The following is a 16,170-nucleotide window of genomic DNA, read 5'->3' as shown; positions in this document are numbered from 1 at the left end:
GAGTGAGAATCATATGATCATAAGAATAATATGGGAGTGTATAAGGGAAAATCATGTTATCTATCCTATGGAGAAACAATTGTGACCGACTATGGCATGTAGAAGGAAAAGACTTAATTGAAGGACTCCACAAAGCTTTATAAAAACTAGTAAGAAACATGGGATGCACATGAAACAATTTATAATCATGATTTATATATATTTTAAATTTATAATCAAATAATGAAAGGGTAGATTTAGCACATATGTTACAAATAAAGGGTAAATTTGAAACAAAAATTTTCTCCCTCTACTATGTCTTTTATATATGCTATAAATAAATCAAAATTTGTTTTTCTCTCAAAACCAAATACAAAAAATTGGATAGATATTATCCAAATAAGGATGATTATTTTGAGCAACATGAGCATAGGCAAGGTACCTTATTCATTTTCTTAAGTTCGGAGATTCGATCCCTATCCCCACATTTGTTGTACTGAAAAAAAGATGATTGATTTGAAAATTAATATTATATCTTTTACATGTACAAAATTATAATAAAATTATATATATATACACACACATTAGATGATTAGATGCTTTATCTACCAAGTTAAGTTCATATTATACTAAAAAAGAACGTAAAGTTCATATTAATGTAAATTAGTTTTAATTTTACCTACAAACAATAGTTCTCAATATATTGTTCTTACTTCTTTTAGAAATAAAAATAGATGAGCGTGGATTCAAACATACTATCTAAGAGATTCCTTGTGAAAATATATTCAACACCAACAACATTTTAACATGCTTTTTTGAGAAGAAACTGTCTAATTTAGCATGGTTAATATATATATATATATATATATATATATATATTATATTCTGATAAAAGCATGGTAATATTTAACTGTAAAAATTACAATGAGGAGGGAGAAAAGCTTATTTTCATGCTTTCGCAAAAAAAAAAAAAAAAAAAGCGCTTATTTTAAAATCGGGGCATTATATGGGTCGGGTCGGACAACCTGCCCGTAATAAGAGCGGCGTAAGAAACCATCTGGTCAGGTCCGTCTCAAAGGCCCCGACCCGAATGGGCGTTACCAGCACACAAAAAATAATGCAAACGCAAAACCTCTCGATTTCTTTTGTGGAATTTGAGTGTTAGGGATTTCGCACGCTTCTCCAACTTATTTTGCACAGAAGCTTAAAACTGGACACCATTTCGCGAGCAGAAAACTGGAATTTCCATTGAAGGCGGAGGTCGTCGACCCAGAATCACGTAAAACTCTGCAACTGTAAGTTCTTTTAGTATCGGATGTTCTTACTCTTGTTAGAGCTTTTCATTATCTCGATTATCTTGCCTGAGCTGGGCCTCCACAATTGAAACTTTTCGGGTCATTTTACTTGCTTCTTTTGGGCAATCAATCAAGATTCACAACCCTACCTTTCCTCAAACTCGTGCATTTGTAATTTCTTATGATGGAAGGCAGAGGATGTTGTATCTATGCGTGTGTATGTGTGTGAGAGTGTATTTTTCCACTTCCAGGGTGGTTCCCAATTTGGCGAGCTTTCTATTTACTGCATTTCCTTAGCGGAGTCTAGCAATACAGTTTTCCCATTTCTTGGCTCTAGGTTTTTCTTCGTTTCTTTAATGCCATTTTCCTTCATTTTCAGAATGCAAATTGCTTAAGTTATTCAACGAATGTGTTTTGTAGATGCAATTGGGGTCAGTGTACTTGCTGGTTTTCTAACACAGGACGCCTCTGAGCTTCAGTTTTCTTTTTCATCTGTTAATCGATTCGGAACAGTTATTCTGTATTAGTAGTAGGAATGTCTGCTCCATTGACTCCTTCAAAGAGATCACGCGATCGGAACTTTGTCAAGCCTAATGGGAAAGGAAAGTGGCAAAAGTCATCAGGTTCTCGTTCCAAAAATCAATCCTTGAAATTATCTCCTGGCTATGCTGTCTTTCGTGTCCTCTTTCCTGCTTCCAGGATTGGCAGTCTAATAGGAAGAGATGGGAATGTTTTATCACAAATTCGTGAAGAAACAGGTGTAGAAGTCAGAGTAGAGGACCCTATCCCTGGGTGTGATGAGAGGATAGTAGTCGTTGGAGGTTCTAATCAAGAAACTGAAGTGAACCCTGAGCAGAATAGTAAGGAAGACAACAAAAATTCTGAAGTCGAGGAGAATGAAGGTGATATTGCTGAGCAGAAAAAGAAAGAAGATAAAGACTCTCTTCCTGTGGAAGATGCTAAATTTCGGAAGGAGGTTACAAACTTGCAATTGCAGAAAGCCCTCTTTCTTGTTTCTGAGAAAATCTTTGATGAAGAACCAGAGGTGGATGGAACAGATGTTGAAGGTGATAAGATGTCTACATTTGTCTTAAGATTGCTTGTTCTTTCTAGTCAAGTTGGGTGCCTATTGGGGAAGGGTGGCAGTGTAGTCAAACAAATGTCATCTGACAGTGGAGCACAAATTAGGATTCTTCCAAGGGACAAACTTCCTTCCTTTACAGCATCCAGTGATGAGTTAGTTCAGGTAATTTTGAAGGGCACGATTATGTTGACTTTTTTTTGTTTTTTATTTTCAAAATTTTCTGCATCTTTTCAATTCAACTTGTTTAATTAAATTTTGGTACTTGGGAAAAGTTTTTGCAACGCTCAAGTGGTTAATTTGGCTTCATTAACATAGTATCCATTGTGAAATTTCTCAGCTTCCTGTAATGTTTTTATTATTGCTAGTTTGGTTGTCAGTATAATTATGACAGCTATTTTTGATAAATTGAGTACCCATATTAATGATGAACCTAAAAGGAAAAAGAAATAAAACATTTTACAGAATACTCTTTGCCTGACTGCTGGTTTGTGATGCTGTTGCAGTTTTTCACTTCTGTCTCCTGATGGACATTGTGAAGTAATATTTTAGAAACTTGTACATTTATCTCATACTAAACTCATAGAAAGAAAATGGTGGTTTGTGGAGGTGGCATACCTTAGAGTTATTTTAGCCATAAGGCTCATAATTTTTGTGGCTTGGATTTAGGGGGAAATACCCAAACAAAAGATTTGTTCCCAATGCCAAATTTTTATTTACACTTCTTTAATGATATGATTAATGATATGGATGCAGATTATCGGGGGAATTGATGTGGTGAAGAAAGCTCTTGAACTTGTTTCTCAGCAGCTAATGGAAAATTCAGCCCATGAGAGTGATCTTGTCTCCTCGAGCATGAGTGCACAGTCATTGCATTCATCTGGACAGTCTCTCTCTAGGGGTCACGAATATCCTCTGGGTAGTAGTTCTTCGTATACTCATGGAGGACCTTACTCTGTGCCTCGTGATGTTGGAAATTTTCATTCTAGTGCACCTTCTCTTGCTCCTAAACAGTATGAAACCAGCATTCCTGGTCGATTGAAACCTTCTCTTGAAATTTTAAGTTTTCGCTTATTGTGCCCTACTGAGAGAGTTGGAAATGTGATTGGAAAAGGAGGAGCCGTGGTAAAGACTCTTCAGCAAGAGACAGGCTGCGACATCAAAGTGGTTGAAGGCGCCTTGGACTCAGAAGACCGCATTATACTTGTATCTGGTCCTGCGGTATGGTAATAATTCATTGAGTATTTGAATGATGAGGTTTATTGATCATTTGTAATTTTTGCATTTATAGATTGTTACAAGGTCATTTTTCATTGACTTTTCAGCATCCAGAAGATAGAATATCACCCGTGCAAGATGCTGTTTTTCGCGTTCAGGCCAGGATTGTCAAGGCTGTACCAGATAGCAAGGAGCAGAACTTGGTAGCTAGGCTTCTGGTCTCCTCCAATCAAATTGGTTGTCTTCTTGGGAAGGGTGGTTCCATCATAGCTGAAATGAGAAAGTCGACTGGTGCATATATTCGCATTTTAGGAAAGGAGCAGGTTCCAAAGTGTGCTGGGGAAGATGAAGAAGTGGTTCAGGTTTGTTCATCTGTTGCATATATCACTTAATATGAACAGGATGTCAGGGTCGTACAATTTTTGCTGAGTTAAGATAATATCATTGCAGATTTTTGCAAAGTAGTTCCCATTTGTCTATTTTGGGTACGGGATTTGGGTTATCCTTCATAATCTGGCATTTAAGCATCTAACTTTAAAAATTACCTACATGTCACTTTACTGACAGATGAATGGAGAACCTGAAGCAGTTCAAGATGCTATGATGCAGATTACTACTCGGTTGAGGCATCATTTCTTTCGTGATGCATTTCCATCAGTTAATAGTCATCCAAATCCTGCATTCATGGATCGACTTTCTTCATTTCCTTCATATTTTGGAAGGAGGGAATTATCACCTCCAGGAATCTTTTCAAATTTAGGCCCTTCATTTAACAAGTTTGATGCTCTTAGTGGCATCCCTTCACTTGGTGATTTGCGGGATGATCGGCCTCCATTTCACAGGCCAGGTGTTCCTCTTTTATCTGATAGAAAACCATGGAGCTCTCAGGTATTGTACTTATTCTTTTTAGTAATTGTTTTTTGGTGTCTATATTTGTGATTATATTTCAGCCAAATAAAGGAATATTCTTCTAAATATTCCTTTATTTAGAAATTTATTATCTGACTGGTGTTGGTCTAAATTTATTATCTGTACTTCATATCATTGGTTTATCCTTTTTATAAATATGACTAGTTACGATATTTTCGGAGGTTGATAATCTTAGTCTTTCTTCTTAACTGTATTTTAGGGACTGGTTGAAGGTGGTGTTGGCTTGCGAGACTTTGCCGGAGCCCCTCACAGAAGAATTGGTGGATTTGGAGGGTTCGATATCTGTGACTTAAATTACTTAAGCTTGCCTATGGATATATCAGTGTTTTATTTTTATTTTATTTATGCAGATTAAATAATCCTGCTATTATTACGAGCACCACTGTTGAAGTGGTTGTTCCTCGAAACCTTGTCCCTGTTATTTGTGGAGAGAATGGGGAATGTTTGAAACAGATTCGTCAGGTATGATTGTCCACTTCTATGTTTTAGATAAAAATAATAAAAAAGAGAGTTAGAATACTACATATTTGATTAGAATTTTTTTTTAAGAAATGCATATTTAAGGTGATTTATAGCTCATGGCATTATATGGATGCTATCTCTTACCGCAATTGCTGAGTCCTTGTTTTATATTTGATAAAAGAAAAAAATAGTAGAAAAGAGAAGAGAAGAAAAAAGAAAAAGAAGGAAAATCCTAGAGGCTAGTCATGTACTCTAGATATATTTTCTTTGAAGTTCTTATAATTGGGATTTGTATCCTTTCATGGTTGAATGTATTAGCACTTGTATGAAAATGAGGTTCTAATTAGTAATCAATTGAAATGTAGATATTTATTTTAGCTGCAGCAATCTCACATGACGCATTTTCTTTTAGATTTCTGATGCAAAAATTACAATTACTGAACCAAAGCAAGGAGCAGTTGAAACCGTGATTATCATTTCTGGAACACCTGAGCAGACCCACGCTGCCCAGAGTCTTATTCAAGCTTTTGTAATCAGCGAGAACGAGTCTGGCTGATTTGATACATTCAGGTAACCGTGTAGCTTACCTTATTTGGCTACTTAAATATTGGTTAATTGGAGGGCAATGTGCTGGCTTGTCTCCTTTCCTTTCGTCTTAGTGGAATTTTCTTTCTTGATTGTAGGTATATGATGATTTGGAGAGGAGATGTAGCATGTAGCACAGAAAAATATTAACTGCTGATACACCTTGGGGCAGTTTGTTTTGCCATAATCTGGAAATTTTGACAAAGGCTTAACGGCCGTGTGACATTGTTCATCTCTATATGTAAAAACAAAGCCTAGCGATACCTATAGGCATTTGAAAATTGTGGCTCCTTTGACTGCAAAAATTGTTCTTGGGGGCAGATAGTTGTAGTTGCAGCGTTGCTCAAGGATATTGAATTTTATTGATAATTTGCATTGTTCTTTTTTTTTTTCTTTTTTTTTTCAATTCTTAAAACATATCTTCATAATGTTGAGGCTGTCTGTTACATTGTTAAATTCAAACTCACTCAACGATAATATGCTTCTGGAAGTGGTGTTTTTAAGATTACTGTGAATTTGGTACTAATCATTGCTGATTTTTGAAGGGTTTGTATGTCTTGACTGATTGGACCAGGCCTTGAATTGATCCAGCAGCAGCGATTATTGAAATGACCAAGCAGGCCCAGCTCAATATCTTCAGCCAGGTCCAGGTGAAAGAGAATCTGGGCAATTTAGTCCTTGCGATGTACATCTCTATGGGGAAGTAAACTGTCAATGGCCAAAATGAAGCTGCCCCAAGCAATCCCAAGAAATCATTGAAGAATGGGAATATCATAGCTATCACAGCAGTCACTATAACATATGCTGTCCTCCAGATCAATCTGAAGTAGCTGAGCTGATACTCTCCATGGAAAGGTAAGTTGATGAGGTGCTCTGTTGTTATGAATTTGCTTTCTGGCCACTTTGTGCTGCACCATTTTTCCACAAACCCATACACAGGCTGGCAGAAGACCTGCAGATTGTAGCACTCATTTAGAAAGAGCTCAAGACATAAGCTGATGGGGAGTACAGAGATTAGTTGGAGCTCGAAAAATAGGATTCATGTCGGGGTCGGGTGATTTCACCTGGTAAGCACCGACTAGGTGGACAACAATACAGACATTGGCAAAGTCAATGAGCCAAAAGGGCTCGTAGAAGCCGAAGCCAGTAAGGAAATTTCCCGGTGCGTTGTTTCCAAATGCTGCATAACCAACACAGCCGCAGAGTATGTAGAAGAGACTGGTGGTTGAGATGCCCACAAAAGTTGCCCTCTTCATTGCTTTGTTTTCTGGTGGGGTTGATCTCAAAGTGTCCTGCAATTCATCAGATAAAGTTACCGAAGCTAGTTAGTTTTGGATTTCATTTCTCACCCATTGGTTTTAGCAGGATAGTATTATTGTCTGAATGCGACACTGGAAAAGAAAAGGAACATGCTGGGCCAAGGCACCCGCCTTTATGGCGAGGATGTGGTGGGACAGTGATGCAACAGACAGGAGTTGGAACATCATCAAAATTGTAGCATCTGTTTGGGCAGTAATGAAGGAGACTGGAGATTTAAATAATAATGTATGATTCGGGTTTGAGGGCTCCACATGAAGAAGTTGGTTGGACCGTCGGCTCGAGTCCAAACGAAACTCTGTGATCTGATGACTACTGATGAATCGGTGGGCAGGCCATGGCCATGGCCAAACCCAGAAGAAAGGGCGCTTGCACTTGCCTTCACAGTGCACTGGACCTGGCCCTCCCGGTTCCAATTTCTATGGTCCATACGGAATCTAATCCAAACCCTAAAATCAGATTTCGTGTGTTTCTTCTTTACGAATTTACTATTTTACCCCTCGCCCAAAGCAAACCACCTACTTTTCCCCCTTTATTCTTCCTTCTAGAGAAAAACTCCTCAGTAGGCAGTAGCTCCTTTTTGTTTCCATTAGACAACCAATTTTTTTAAATAAACAATTAAAAAGTTGCCTTTCCCCCCGTTGATTTCAAACGTTACCATAATCTTTACTTTTAGCTGTCATAAAAAGGTCTATTATTTTTAGGAGGTGTGACATAAAGGCTGGAGAGCTTAAAAGTTGGTTGTTTTGTTTTGTTGAGGAAAAACTGCGTGTAGCAAACTCAATTAAAACTAAAATTTTGTACAAGTAAACAACAAAGCTGTGGTTTTGAAACTGGACCCGTAGCGTAAGTGAACAACTCTTTGACGTTTGGCTAATAATTTAGGCTATCCTTTGGGTTACTATTCAAGCTTTTTGGACTATCCTTTGCTACACTATTCTGTCTTGTGTTTTTACATGTTATTTTCAATGTTCCCCCTCTTTTCGTTTTCCCTTTCATTTTTATTTGCAATATTTTTCTTAGAAACGAGAAATGAGATTAGTTACCAAACAAACATTATCAAACGAGTCCTTAGTTACCAAATACACCGCAAGAACATTATCAAACGAATCTTGAGTGTGAAAGTAGTACCTGGATTTCAACGAGGACTGTAGAGTAAGCATAAGCAAAAGCAATATCCCCAATAGCTTGAAACGTCCTGAATACTTTCTCCTCCCCCGAAACCTCAACTCCCACCCTCACCCCCGTCAAGCTCGTCCCTTCATGTCTCCCACCTGCAACTCTCGCAATCGAAAGCCCGACGCCGATCGACGCATACGCGAACGACATCACGGCGGCCACAATAGACAGCCACGAGAGCTTATGAAAATTGGGTATTTGGCTCAGGATAACTTCAATCCCAGCGAACAATATCATGAAGGGATAATTGGACGTTGAGCACTCCGCATTATGCCCATTCTTGTGGAAACAATTTGACCTTTTCACAGCCCTGCAGTAGCAGTACTCCACATAAATTACCAAATTACCAATTACTTTAATCTTAATTTTAAGGATTAGCACTTACACCATACTAATAGAGGCAGTAATTGTATAGCCGATGCTAACCCCGATCAGATTGCCGTACTGAGCCAACCCACAGAGTTTCACTTTTCTCCCTCCTGCATGCGCAGACCATATCCATTACCCAAGTTTAATTAAATCCCAAACCCAAAATTAATTAAAAAAAAAAAAGCATAAATCTGGGTTACCCAAGTGAGCCTTGACGACGTCCATATAAGTGTAATTCCGTTTTCCGGTGACGGAGTCGGGGGCTCTGTAACAATCCGCGAGCAGAGTGGAAGTGAAATAGGTGATGAAGGAGAAGGCGAGCAGCACGGCGGGGCCAACCAGCCACCCCAACTGCGCTATGGCCCATGCCAGCGACAGCACTCCGGACCCTATCACCGCCGTTATTATGTGCGCACTCGCCGTGACCCATGTTCCTAATAAATTCAAATTTACAAAATCAAAATGGGATTTTCTTATCTCTTTTAATTTTCTAGCTAGGCTTGTTCATTACCAGTTCGCTTCACTCGACCGTCGTCGTCGAAATTCTTGCCAGAGTCTCCGGCGGCGGCGGCGGCTTCTGGGTTATGCTGCTCCAGGTACAAATTCTTACGCAGCTGATCTCCTACACCTGCCATTTTTGGAACTCTTCTTTTTTCTTACACTACTTCTACTACTACTATTCTGGTTTTGATTTGTAGTGTAGGTGATAGATATGGGAAGTGGAGTTGGGAGAATTATGATTAATATAGCAAGCAAAAAGTGGGGATAAGTGTCGGGTCGGGTCAGCTGATTTTCAAATTGAAATTGGAAAGAGAAAGGTAGAATCCAAGTCAAATCCTTATTTAAGTGTAGTAATGATCTTGAAACAACAAATCTGACCCCTCTTTCTCCCTTTCTATTCCCTATTCCCTACCCTTGCCTTTGACGTGTTACATTCAACTAATATTAAAATCCCTCCCTCCATCTCGAACAAAATAATTAAAAATGTCTTTAATTGTTGTTGGGTTACGTTCATATTAACTAAAATACATAATATATATATTTGTCAAATCATCCCTCTACAATGTCAAATAATTAACAAAATGTAGATTTTATTTATCATTATTATTTTTTAGTTAAAACAAGTATAACTAAATGTTAATTGACATATCATTCTAACTATAAGTTTGATTCTTCATTCTACATGTTGTACTAAAATATACACATATATATAGACCACAATTAGAAAATCGACCATTTTTATTTAAAAAAAAAAAAAGAAAACTTTCACTTATTTATTTATTACTCTTAATTGTCCAAGTGGTTAACAGTGATTATTTACTAACTTAGCACAAGGTGAGTGCCTTTCCTTATTTGTTTATCCGTAAATAAATAACATTCACACATTAGTAATAATTAGGAGGAAAAAACCAAGAAATAACGTACACACATTTAGTAATAATTAGTCGAAAACCCAATATGAAAAGAGGGAAGAAAAAAGAAAAACTATTTTGAAGTCCACAAAAATAGAATTTAAATTAATAAAAATTAGGTCGTGGGGAGGAATTATTGAGAGAGAAGTAATGTGGTGCACCAAGAATGGTGGGTGGCTAAGAAAACCCTCCAAAACTCCAATTTCCATCATACAAATTACATAGTCCCCACATTCAAAAACACCTTTTGTTTTCCTCCATCCATTTTCTGTGACTTCAAAAAGCATATATAATTCTGATAATGGAAATATATTAAATTAACTTAGCATCGAATAATGATTCTTAGCTTCTCTATCTACCTCTTCTAATACCCCATTAATGCTTTATGCTTAAGAATGTTTCGAGAAATTGATTGTAATTATTTTTATTGATAATGATTTCACGTTTTAATCTCATTTACTACACCAATTCGTTATTGGTTTATACTTTGAAATTACTTCACTTTTTTTTTTTGTCCTTGAGATTTTAGTTATAATATTTTCTGGTGTATATGTGTTAAGATGTACGTCAATATATGGATAGGAGTTGGGGAAATGTTCTTCTGTGTAAGTAACAGAATCACAACATCAATGGAGAATAATAAATAAAGATAGGTTTTTGTACCCTCTGCACAAAGAAAAATTGTTTAAGCCCGCTTGCTGATTTGTAACATTTTCGTCCATTAACTTTAATATATAAACAATTAGTCTTTGGAGTTTAAAGTTTGTAATGATTTAGTTCTTAGCGTAAAATTTTTTGTTAAGTTTCTTATATATGTAAATCCATACATTGATGATGGATTAAATATATTTATAAATTACGAAGACTAAATTGTTATACGACAAAAATCAACATTTAATTTTGATGACAAATTTTAAAGTATAAGGACTAAATTAATTACATCAAAAGTTCAGGAGCTAAATTGTTATCCATTTGAAATTATACGAACTAAATCGTTACAAACTAAAATTAAGGGACTAAACTATTAGTTTAATAAAAGTACAAGGACAAAATATATTTTTTAACCCACTTTTATTTTTGTTTAGGAAAAAAATTAGGAATGAAAACGATAAACAAGAAACTTCATTAGATTGTTTTCAAAATTTCTACATAATTTTATACACGTTTCTTAGAAAAATGAGAAACGAAAAACTGAAGTAGTAATTAAACTTTTATGTTTCTCAAAATCTGAAATGGAGAAACAAGAAATAAGAAGTAGAAAAATCAAACCTCATCAAGTAATGCCCTAAATCGAAATCCTAGCTCCATGCTTACCGCCACTAGAAAATTACAATTCTTTCTTTTCTTTAAATTAAAAAATACTGTTATTTTTGTATTTCTCTCTCCCATAAAAAAAAAACTTTAATGGTGACGAGTAAAACACATCATTGTTGTTTTTTCCCTTCTTTTTTTTTTTTTTTTGTTTTTTAGAAAATAACACAGGACTGTTGTTGGATGCGAATTTAGAAGGTGAGTTAGAATAATAATAATAATAATAATTGAGAAAAAAAGGAAAAAGAAAGAAAGATTGACAAAAAGGGTAAGGGAATGGATGAGGAAGAATATGTGTAGAGGAAGCTTGAGGTTGGGGTTTAGTAGTAAATATTGGGGACACGTGGCAAGTGGAAACGAGAGGTTATTTATTATTAAGCATTAATTATAGCAATAAATTCCGGCCGCAGATGAGGCCATGCTTCGTTGCAACAATCTCTGCCCCTTCAACCAAGCGGTGCACTTCTCATCTCTTAAATGTACCATTATCTAATTAAATTTACTATATGTTTTTAAATACTTTCAGTTCCAACGCTTTCTTTTCCTTCAAACTTTAGATATTTGGTTATTTATAATACTATTGATAAAACATTGACATACTATGTTCGTTAATAGATATGTCATATCAACAATTATGTTAGTAATAAGCTCTAAGTTATTTGAATCTAGCTAAAATTTAAGAATATAACCGAAATTTCTACGGTTTAAGTTTTAATTAAAATGGTAAGTTTATAATTTAACATGGTATATGGCTGCCTAGGTCGTAGCATTTATTTATTATTATTATTATTATTTTTGTTGAATTAAGAATTTGAATATGGAATTCTATAAAATTGGAAAATAGAGGAAGAAAAATGCAGAGATTAAAAAAAAAAAAATTGCACAGAAAGTATATTGGGGCAGGAGAAAAACATGTGTCGTGCTTACACACACTGCCTGTCCTTGCCTACATCTTCTCCCACTATTTTTCTACATTTCCATAATTAGACTCACTTTTCCATTTTCATAATAATAATAATAATAATATTATTATTATTATTATCATTAATTATTATTTGTTGGATTTGTAAAGAACGCAAATAAAGTCCAACGTTGATTAGGAGAGAAAATGATCCAATTATATATAAGAAAAAAATAGTGAAACCAAACGTAAAATTGCTAGAGCTAATGCCCAATTATCTTCTTGAGATACGAATAAATTGGAGATGGCAAGCCAAGGCAAAGGCACGTTAGTGCCGAGAATCTTAGATGAAGGTGTGATAACCACGTGTGTGTAAAGTGTCTAACTTTTTCTTTTTGGATCAAGATAATGTAATGGAATGCAATGCGGGAGTCTAAATTTTTCTTCCTAATTAAATCATTATTAAATAAATTCTAGAAGTAGTATCCATGTTGTTACGATACTCGAAACTTTTCTCTCTAAGTACAGGGGAGTAATATCTATGCTACCGTAGTATACGAAATTACTATCGAACTATATGCCGGAGTAAATGTTAGATGCATGCACATATATAAACACACATTAATGCTAATTTCTACCAAAATTGATCAGACGATGCCACCACTACATGATTCTACTCTATAATTTCCCTCTCTCTTGCTTTTATAATACACAACCATAATAATATTCCATTTCCAAAACACCCTTCTCCTTCACGGCTCCACCCTTGTCTTAACCTTCCAATTTTTCCACCTATATATCTATGTTTTATATAATATGACCATATTTAATTCAGCCTTAGGATTAACTACTGCGTGCGTTTGTGTATATACTTTGACTTTTCGTCACATATTGATATTGTTATGTCACATTAGAAATTAGATTTATATAAGTTTTGTGAGTTGAGAATGATTGAAGTTTGTAGTTTTGTATGCATACACTTGGACGGAAGGTAGGAGTTAAATATGTTGGTTGGCATTTTATTGTTGTTGGTTTGTTTTAAAGTGGAATATATATGGGGGAAGGAAGGACCATAATAGACGAAATAAATCAGAATTCAGAGATTACGCAAAAGGAAAGGAGAAATTTTATACCTTGACATTTTTTCCAATAGGGATGTGACCTGCGAGAGGGATTGTTGGCAATTGGGCAGCTTTAATCCTTACTTTGCTTTTGTAATTTCTACACGTCTTTCTATGTGATTCACGGCACTAAACATTTTAGGGTCAAGTAGTTGCCCTGTAAAATTAGTCAAAATAAGCATAAACTGACTCGAACAATCACAGATATAAGAAAAAGAAAAGTCTAACTTCTATTGATTTCTATGAGTTAGAGTAACAATTTGTGCCATAAGCCCTATAGGAAGGAAAAATTGCACCATTGTAATTTGCGTTGGAATTTGGAGTTGGAGCCTGGAGGCTTATAATTTCATCTTCTACTTCTACTCTAATTAGTCTAATCTTCCTCCTTCGAGGCTCCAAATCCCAAGATTTAATTTGAGTATTCCAAATTCCAATTCGTTATGCTTTTCATCATTCTATAAATTCCGAAATTACCATGCAATGCAATGCATTTAATGCGGCTGCCTGCCATCAACTTGCCAAAGGACATCACATAACCATGTTCTGAAAGCCGTACGGCCCAACATATCCAAAGAAGGGCCCAAAATCTTAGCCAGCCCGGCCCATGATTAATTTCATATATATAATATTTTTTAATACAAAATCATTACGTTCGAATCAGAGAGAGCATCAATTACTAGTTATCACTTATCTCGACCTTAAATGCCACTCTTAACACATAACTCTCTAACTTATCCCTCTCTTCCTCCAACTTCTTTCAGTATTTAACAACTCTCTAAAACATAACCTTCCCCCTCTCTAAACAGTGTCTATCAATTTTAATTAAAAGAATTAAATCATCTTTGGATGACCTAGTGATGAATAAGAGCCAATGTAAATAGCAAATATCTTAAAGGGAATGGATTCAAACCATGGTAACCACCTATTTAGAATTTTTTTTTTTTAAAAAAAAACTCCTACTGACACGGATTTCAAAAAATAATAATAACACCGTAACATTTAAATTTAAGACCTTTAAATCAATATTACCAAGAAACCTCAAGTCCTTGCCAAACTGCACTGCCCCAATGTAATAAACATAGTATAATGGACTCAATATCGCCCTAGTGATTGGGCAGTAAGAAAATTTCTTACCACCCACTACTAAATTTCCATAGATATTTCTTCTGAAAACTTAATGGTATACAGCAAAAAATGGCCAGAGCTGGTCTGTTAGGCCATTTTTAAAAAATGTAGTTTTGTTTTGACCCTACATTGAGGAAATGTGAGGGTTAGGGGTAAGAGAAAAGTCAGGCAGCAGAGGCAAACAGACAGACATCCATCAAATCACACTGCTCTGATCTGTGGTTTGTTCAGTGCCCCCTCCGCTGGGCAGTTGCCAATAATACCACACTGCAACTGCAAACTCTGCAACTCCACTGTCATTTTACTTGCTTCACACACAACACTTCTCATTTCTGCCATTTCTTCTTCTTCTTCCTCTTCCAACCAAACCCCTACTCTGCTTTCTTCCTCTGCATTCAATGATAACATCATATCATCATTCAATTTCTCTTTACCCTTCCACTCCAACCACCAACCACCACCCATCAACATTCATTTTCTCATTCTTCAATCTTCCCTGCCCTCTCTCCCTAACATTACTCCAGTCTTCATCCAAACAATCATTCTCATTTCTCTTTCCTTCCTTCTCCCTTTTCTACAGCTTCTTAGCTTACTATTCTATTCCATGTTATTATCAAACAGGTAGGAAGTGTAACCTTCATGCTTCCTCAAATCACACATTCTAGCCCCACCCTGCAGCCTGCACCACAGCAATTCTATTCTCATTACAATTTCGACCCATGTGGTTCTTCTCTTACCATCCTCTTTCTTGTATTATTATTGTAATTCCGTGAACGTATGACGGGGCGTTTTCTATGTCTTCCTAGAAGCTGAGATACTACATGACACGACCTAAACCGAAGCCTACTCTTCCTTCCTCAAACTAACATTACAAACACAATTCACAACAAACAAACACCCCACAGATACTGCGTTTCAGAACAGCAAGAAAACAAAATTCATGACATCAAGCCGAAGTAGCATCTAGGATTCTAGAAGATGGAGCACATGTAGGATTGTCACAAAGCCATTCAAATATCGGGCTAATGGATTTTCTCAACTTGACACAAGTACCTCTGTCGTAAAGGATGAGCTCCATTACTATTCAGGAACACTTGGAAAAGTTTATATGCCAGAATGGGGTAGGGGTTGATGGGATTTTATTGGGACATTTTCTCTGTAACAAAATGAGAGAGCAATTTCCTCAACACAGAGAAGTACTGTAGACCTCACCTACGGAAGAATGATTATGGAAAAAGCTACAATCAAGAGCTCCCAGCTCTCATAACAAGCAACATATGATAAGACATCAGAAGTTCAGCAATGGAGTAAGGATTGTAATGACAATATGCATGGACAGCTATCTAACATTGCAACTCAATAGTGAGGGCAAAGCACTTGGAAAATCAAATGTATTTCTCCTATTGTAGAAGGGAGTCTAAGATGAATATTAAGTCCGCATGCTGAGTTCAAAAGGTGTGCATTCTACCAAAACAAGTCATTCAGTTAAGAATAAGTGGTAACATATTTACTTAGTCTAAGGAGCTCCATACATTTCTCTCTGCTAACCAAAAGCAGAGAAATGTAAAGACATTGATTCATTGTGTTGAGATATTGGACCATATGAATCAAATAAGAATATTGAAAGTATTATGAGTATCCATCCAAGCAATGAATTTCAAAATCTTATGCTACAAAACATATTTGCACGATCTAACTGATGGATTAGAATTGTCAAAATAGGTTCAGAAGTGCACTGGGGAGAGAAACTTATAAAACAACTAAAATCACAGGACAAGAAACCTTCATTTCTGAAGATATAAACTCAGAAATCTCCACATTTCAAACATAAATTGTAATCTCTATATTTAATATCAATTTATTCCCAGAATTATCATCTTCATAT

General features: G+C 35.9%; 2 protein-coding genes across 3 annotated transcripts; one reads left to right on the top strand and one right to left on the bottom strand.

The window, feature by feature from the left end:
- Positions 1 to 1,107: 1,107 nt before the first annotated feature.
- On the top strand, positions 1,108 to 5,919 carry LOC111026043 (RNA-binding KH domain-containing protein RCF3). Of its 2 annotated transcripts, none has more exons than XM_022304012.2 (9): positions 1,108 to 1,274; positions 1,695 to 2,520; positions 3,112 to 3,576; positions 3,681 to 3,935; positions 4,141 to 4,461; positions 4,703 to 4,776; positions 4,854 to 4,965; positions 5,378 to 5,535; positions 5,649 to 5,919. In XM_022304012.2, exons 2-8 carry the CDS (start codon positions 1,810 to 1,812, stop codon positions 5,519 to 5,521), a joined length of 2,082 nt encoding a protein of 693 aa, XP_022159704.1. In that variant the 5' UTR covers positions 1,108 to 1,274; positions 1,695 to 1,809; the 3' UTR covers positions 5,522 to 5,535; positions 5,649 to 5,919. The 2 variants fall into 2 exon arrangements, with proteins under 2 accessions (XP_022159704.1, XP_087975691.1); XM_088119565.1 differs by having other exon boundaries at positions 1,654 to 2,520.
- LOC111026053 (amino acid permease 6) lies at positions 5,882 to 9,140 on the bottom strand. The gene is made up of 6 exons (XM_022304023.2): positions 8,927 to 9,140; positions 8,616 to 8,849; positions 8,432 to 8,525; positions 7,999 to 8,356; positions 6,615 to 6,842; positions 5,882 to 6,502 (listed from the first exon to the last, which is right to left on the bottom strand). Exons 1-6 carry the CDS (start codon positions 9,048 to 9,050, stop codon positions 6,077 to 6,079), a joined length of 1,464 nt encoding a protein of 487 aa, XP_022159715.1. The 5' UTR covers positions 9,051 to 9,140; the 3' UTR covers positions 5,882 to 6,076.
- Positions 9,141 to 16,170: the final 7,030 nt, after the last annotated feature.

This window comes from Momordica charantia (assembly GCF_013281855.1).
Source record: "Momordica charantia cultivar OHB3-1 chromosome 11 unlocalized genomic scaffold, Mcharantia_2.0 BLBB01000011.1, whole genome shotgun sequence".
NCBI classification, from domain to species: domain Eukaryota; kingdom Viridiplantae; phylum Streptophyta; class Magnoliopsida; order Cucurbitales; family Cucurbitaceae; genus Momordica; species Momordica charantia.
Note: the sequence above shows the minus strand (reverse complement) of the source record. Positions and strands in the feature narration are given on the sequence as shown.

Bases quoted from the DNA above. Each gene is read 5' to 3' on its own strand.
- LOC111026043 (XM_022304012.2), top strand. From the start codon at position 1,810: ATGTCTGCTCCATTGACTCCTTCAAAGAGATCACGCGATCGGAACTTT. The intron at 4,462-4,702 runs GTATTGTACTTA...ACTGTATTTTAG, and splicing joins GAAAACCATGGAGCTCTCAG to GGACTGGTTGAAGGTGGTGT. The intron at 4,777-4,853 runs GTTCGATATCTG...TTATTTATGCAG, and splicing joins AGAATTGGTGGATTTGGAGG to ATTAAATAATCCTGCTATTA.
- LOC111026053 (XM_022304023.2), bottom strand. From the start codon at position 9,050: ATGGCAGGTGTAGGAGATCAGCTGCGTAAGAATTTGTACCTGGAGCAG. The intron at 6,843-7,998 runs GTACTACTTTCA...GATGAATTGCAG, and splicing joins CAGTCCTCGTTGAAATCCAG to GACACTTTGAGATCAACCCC. The intron at 6,503-6,614 runs GTGAAATCACCC...TACAATCTGCAG, and splicing joins ACCTAGTCGGTGCTTACCAG to GTCTTCTGCCAGCCTGTGTA.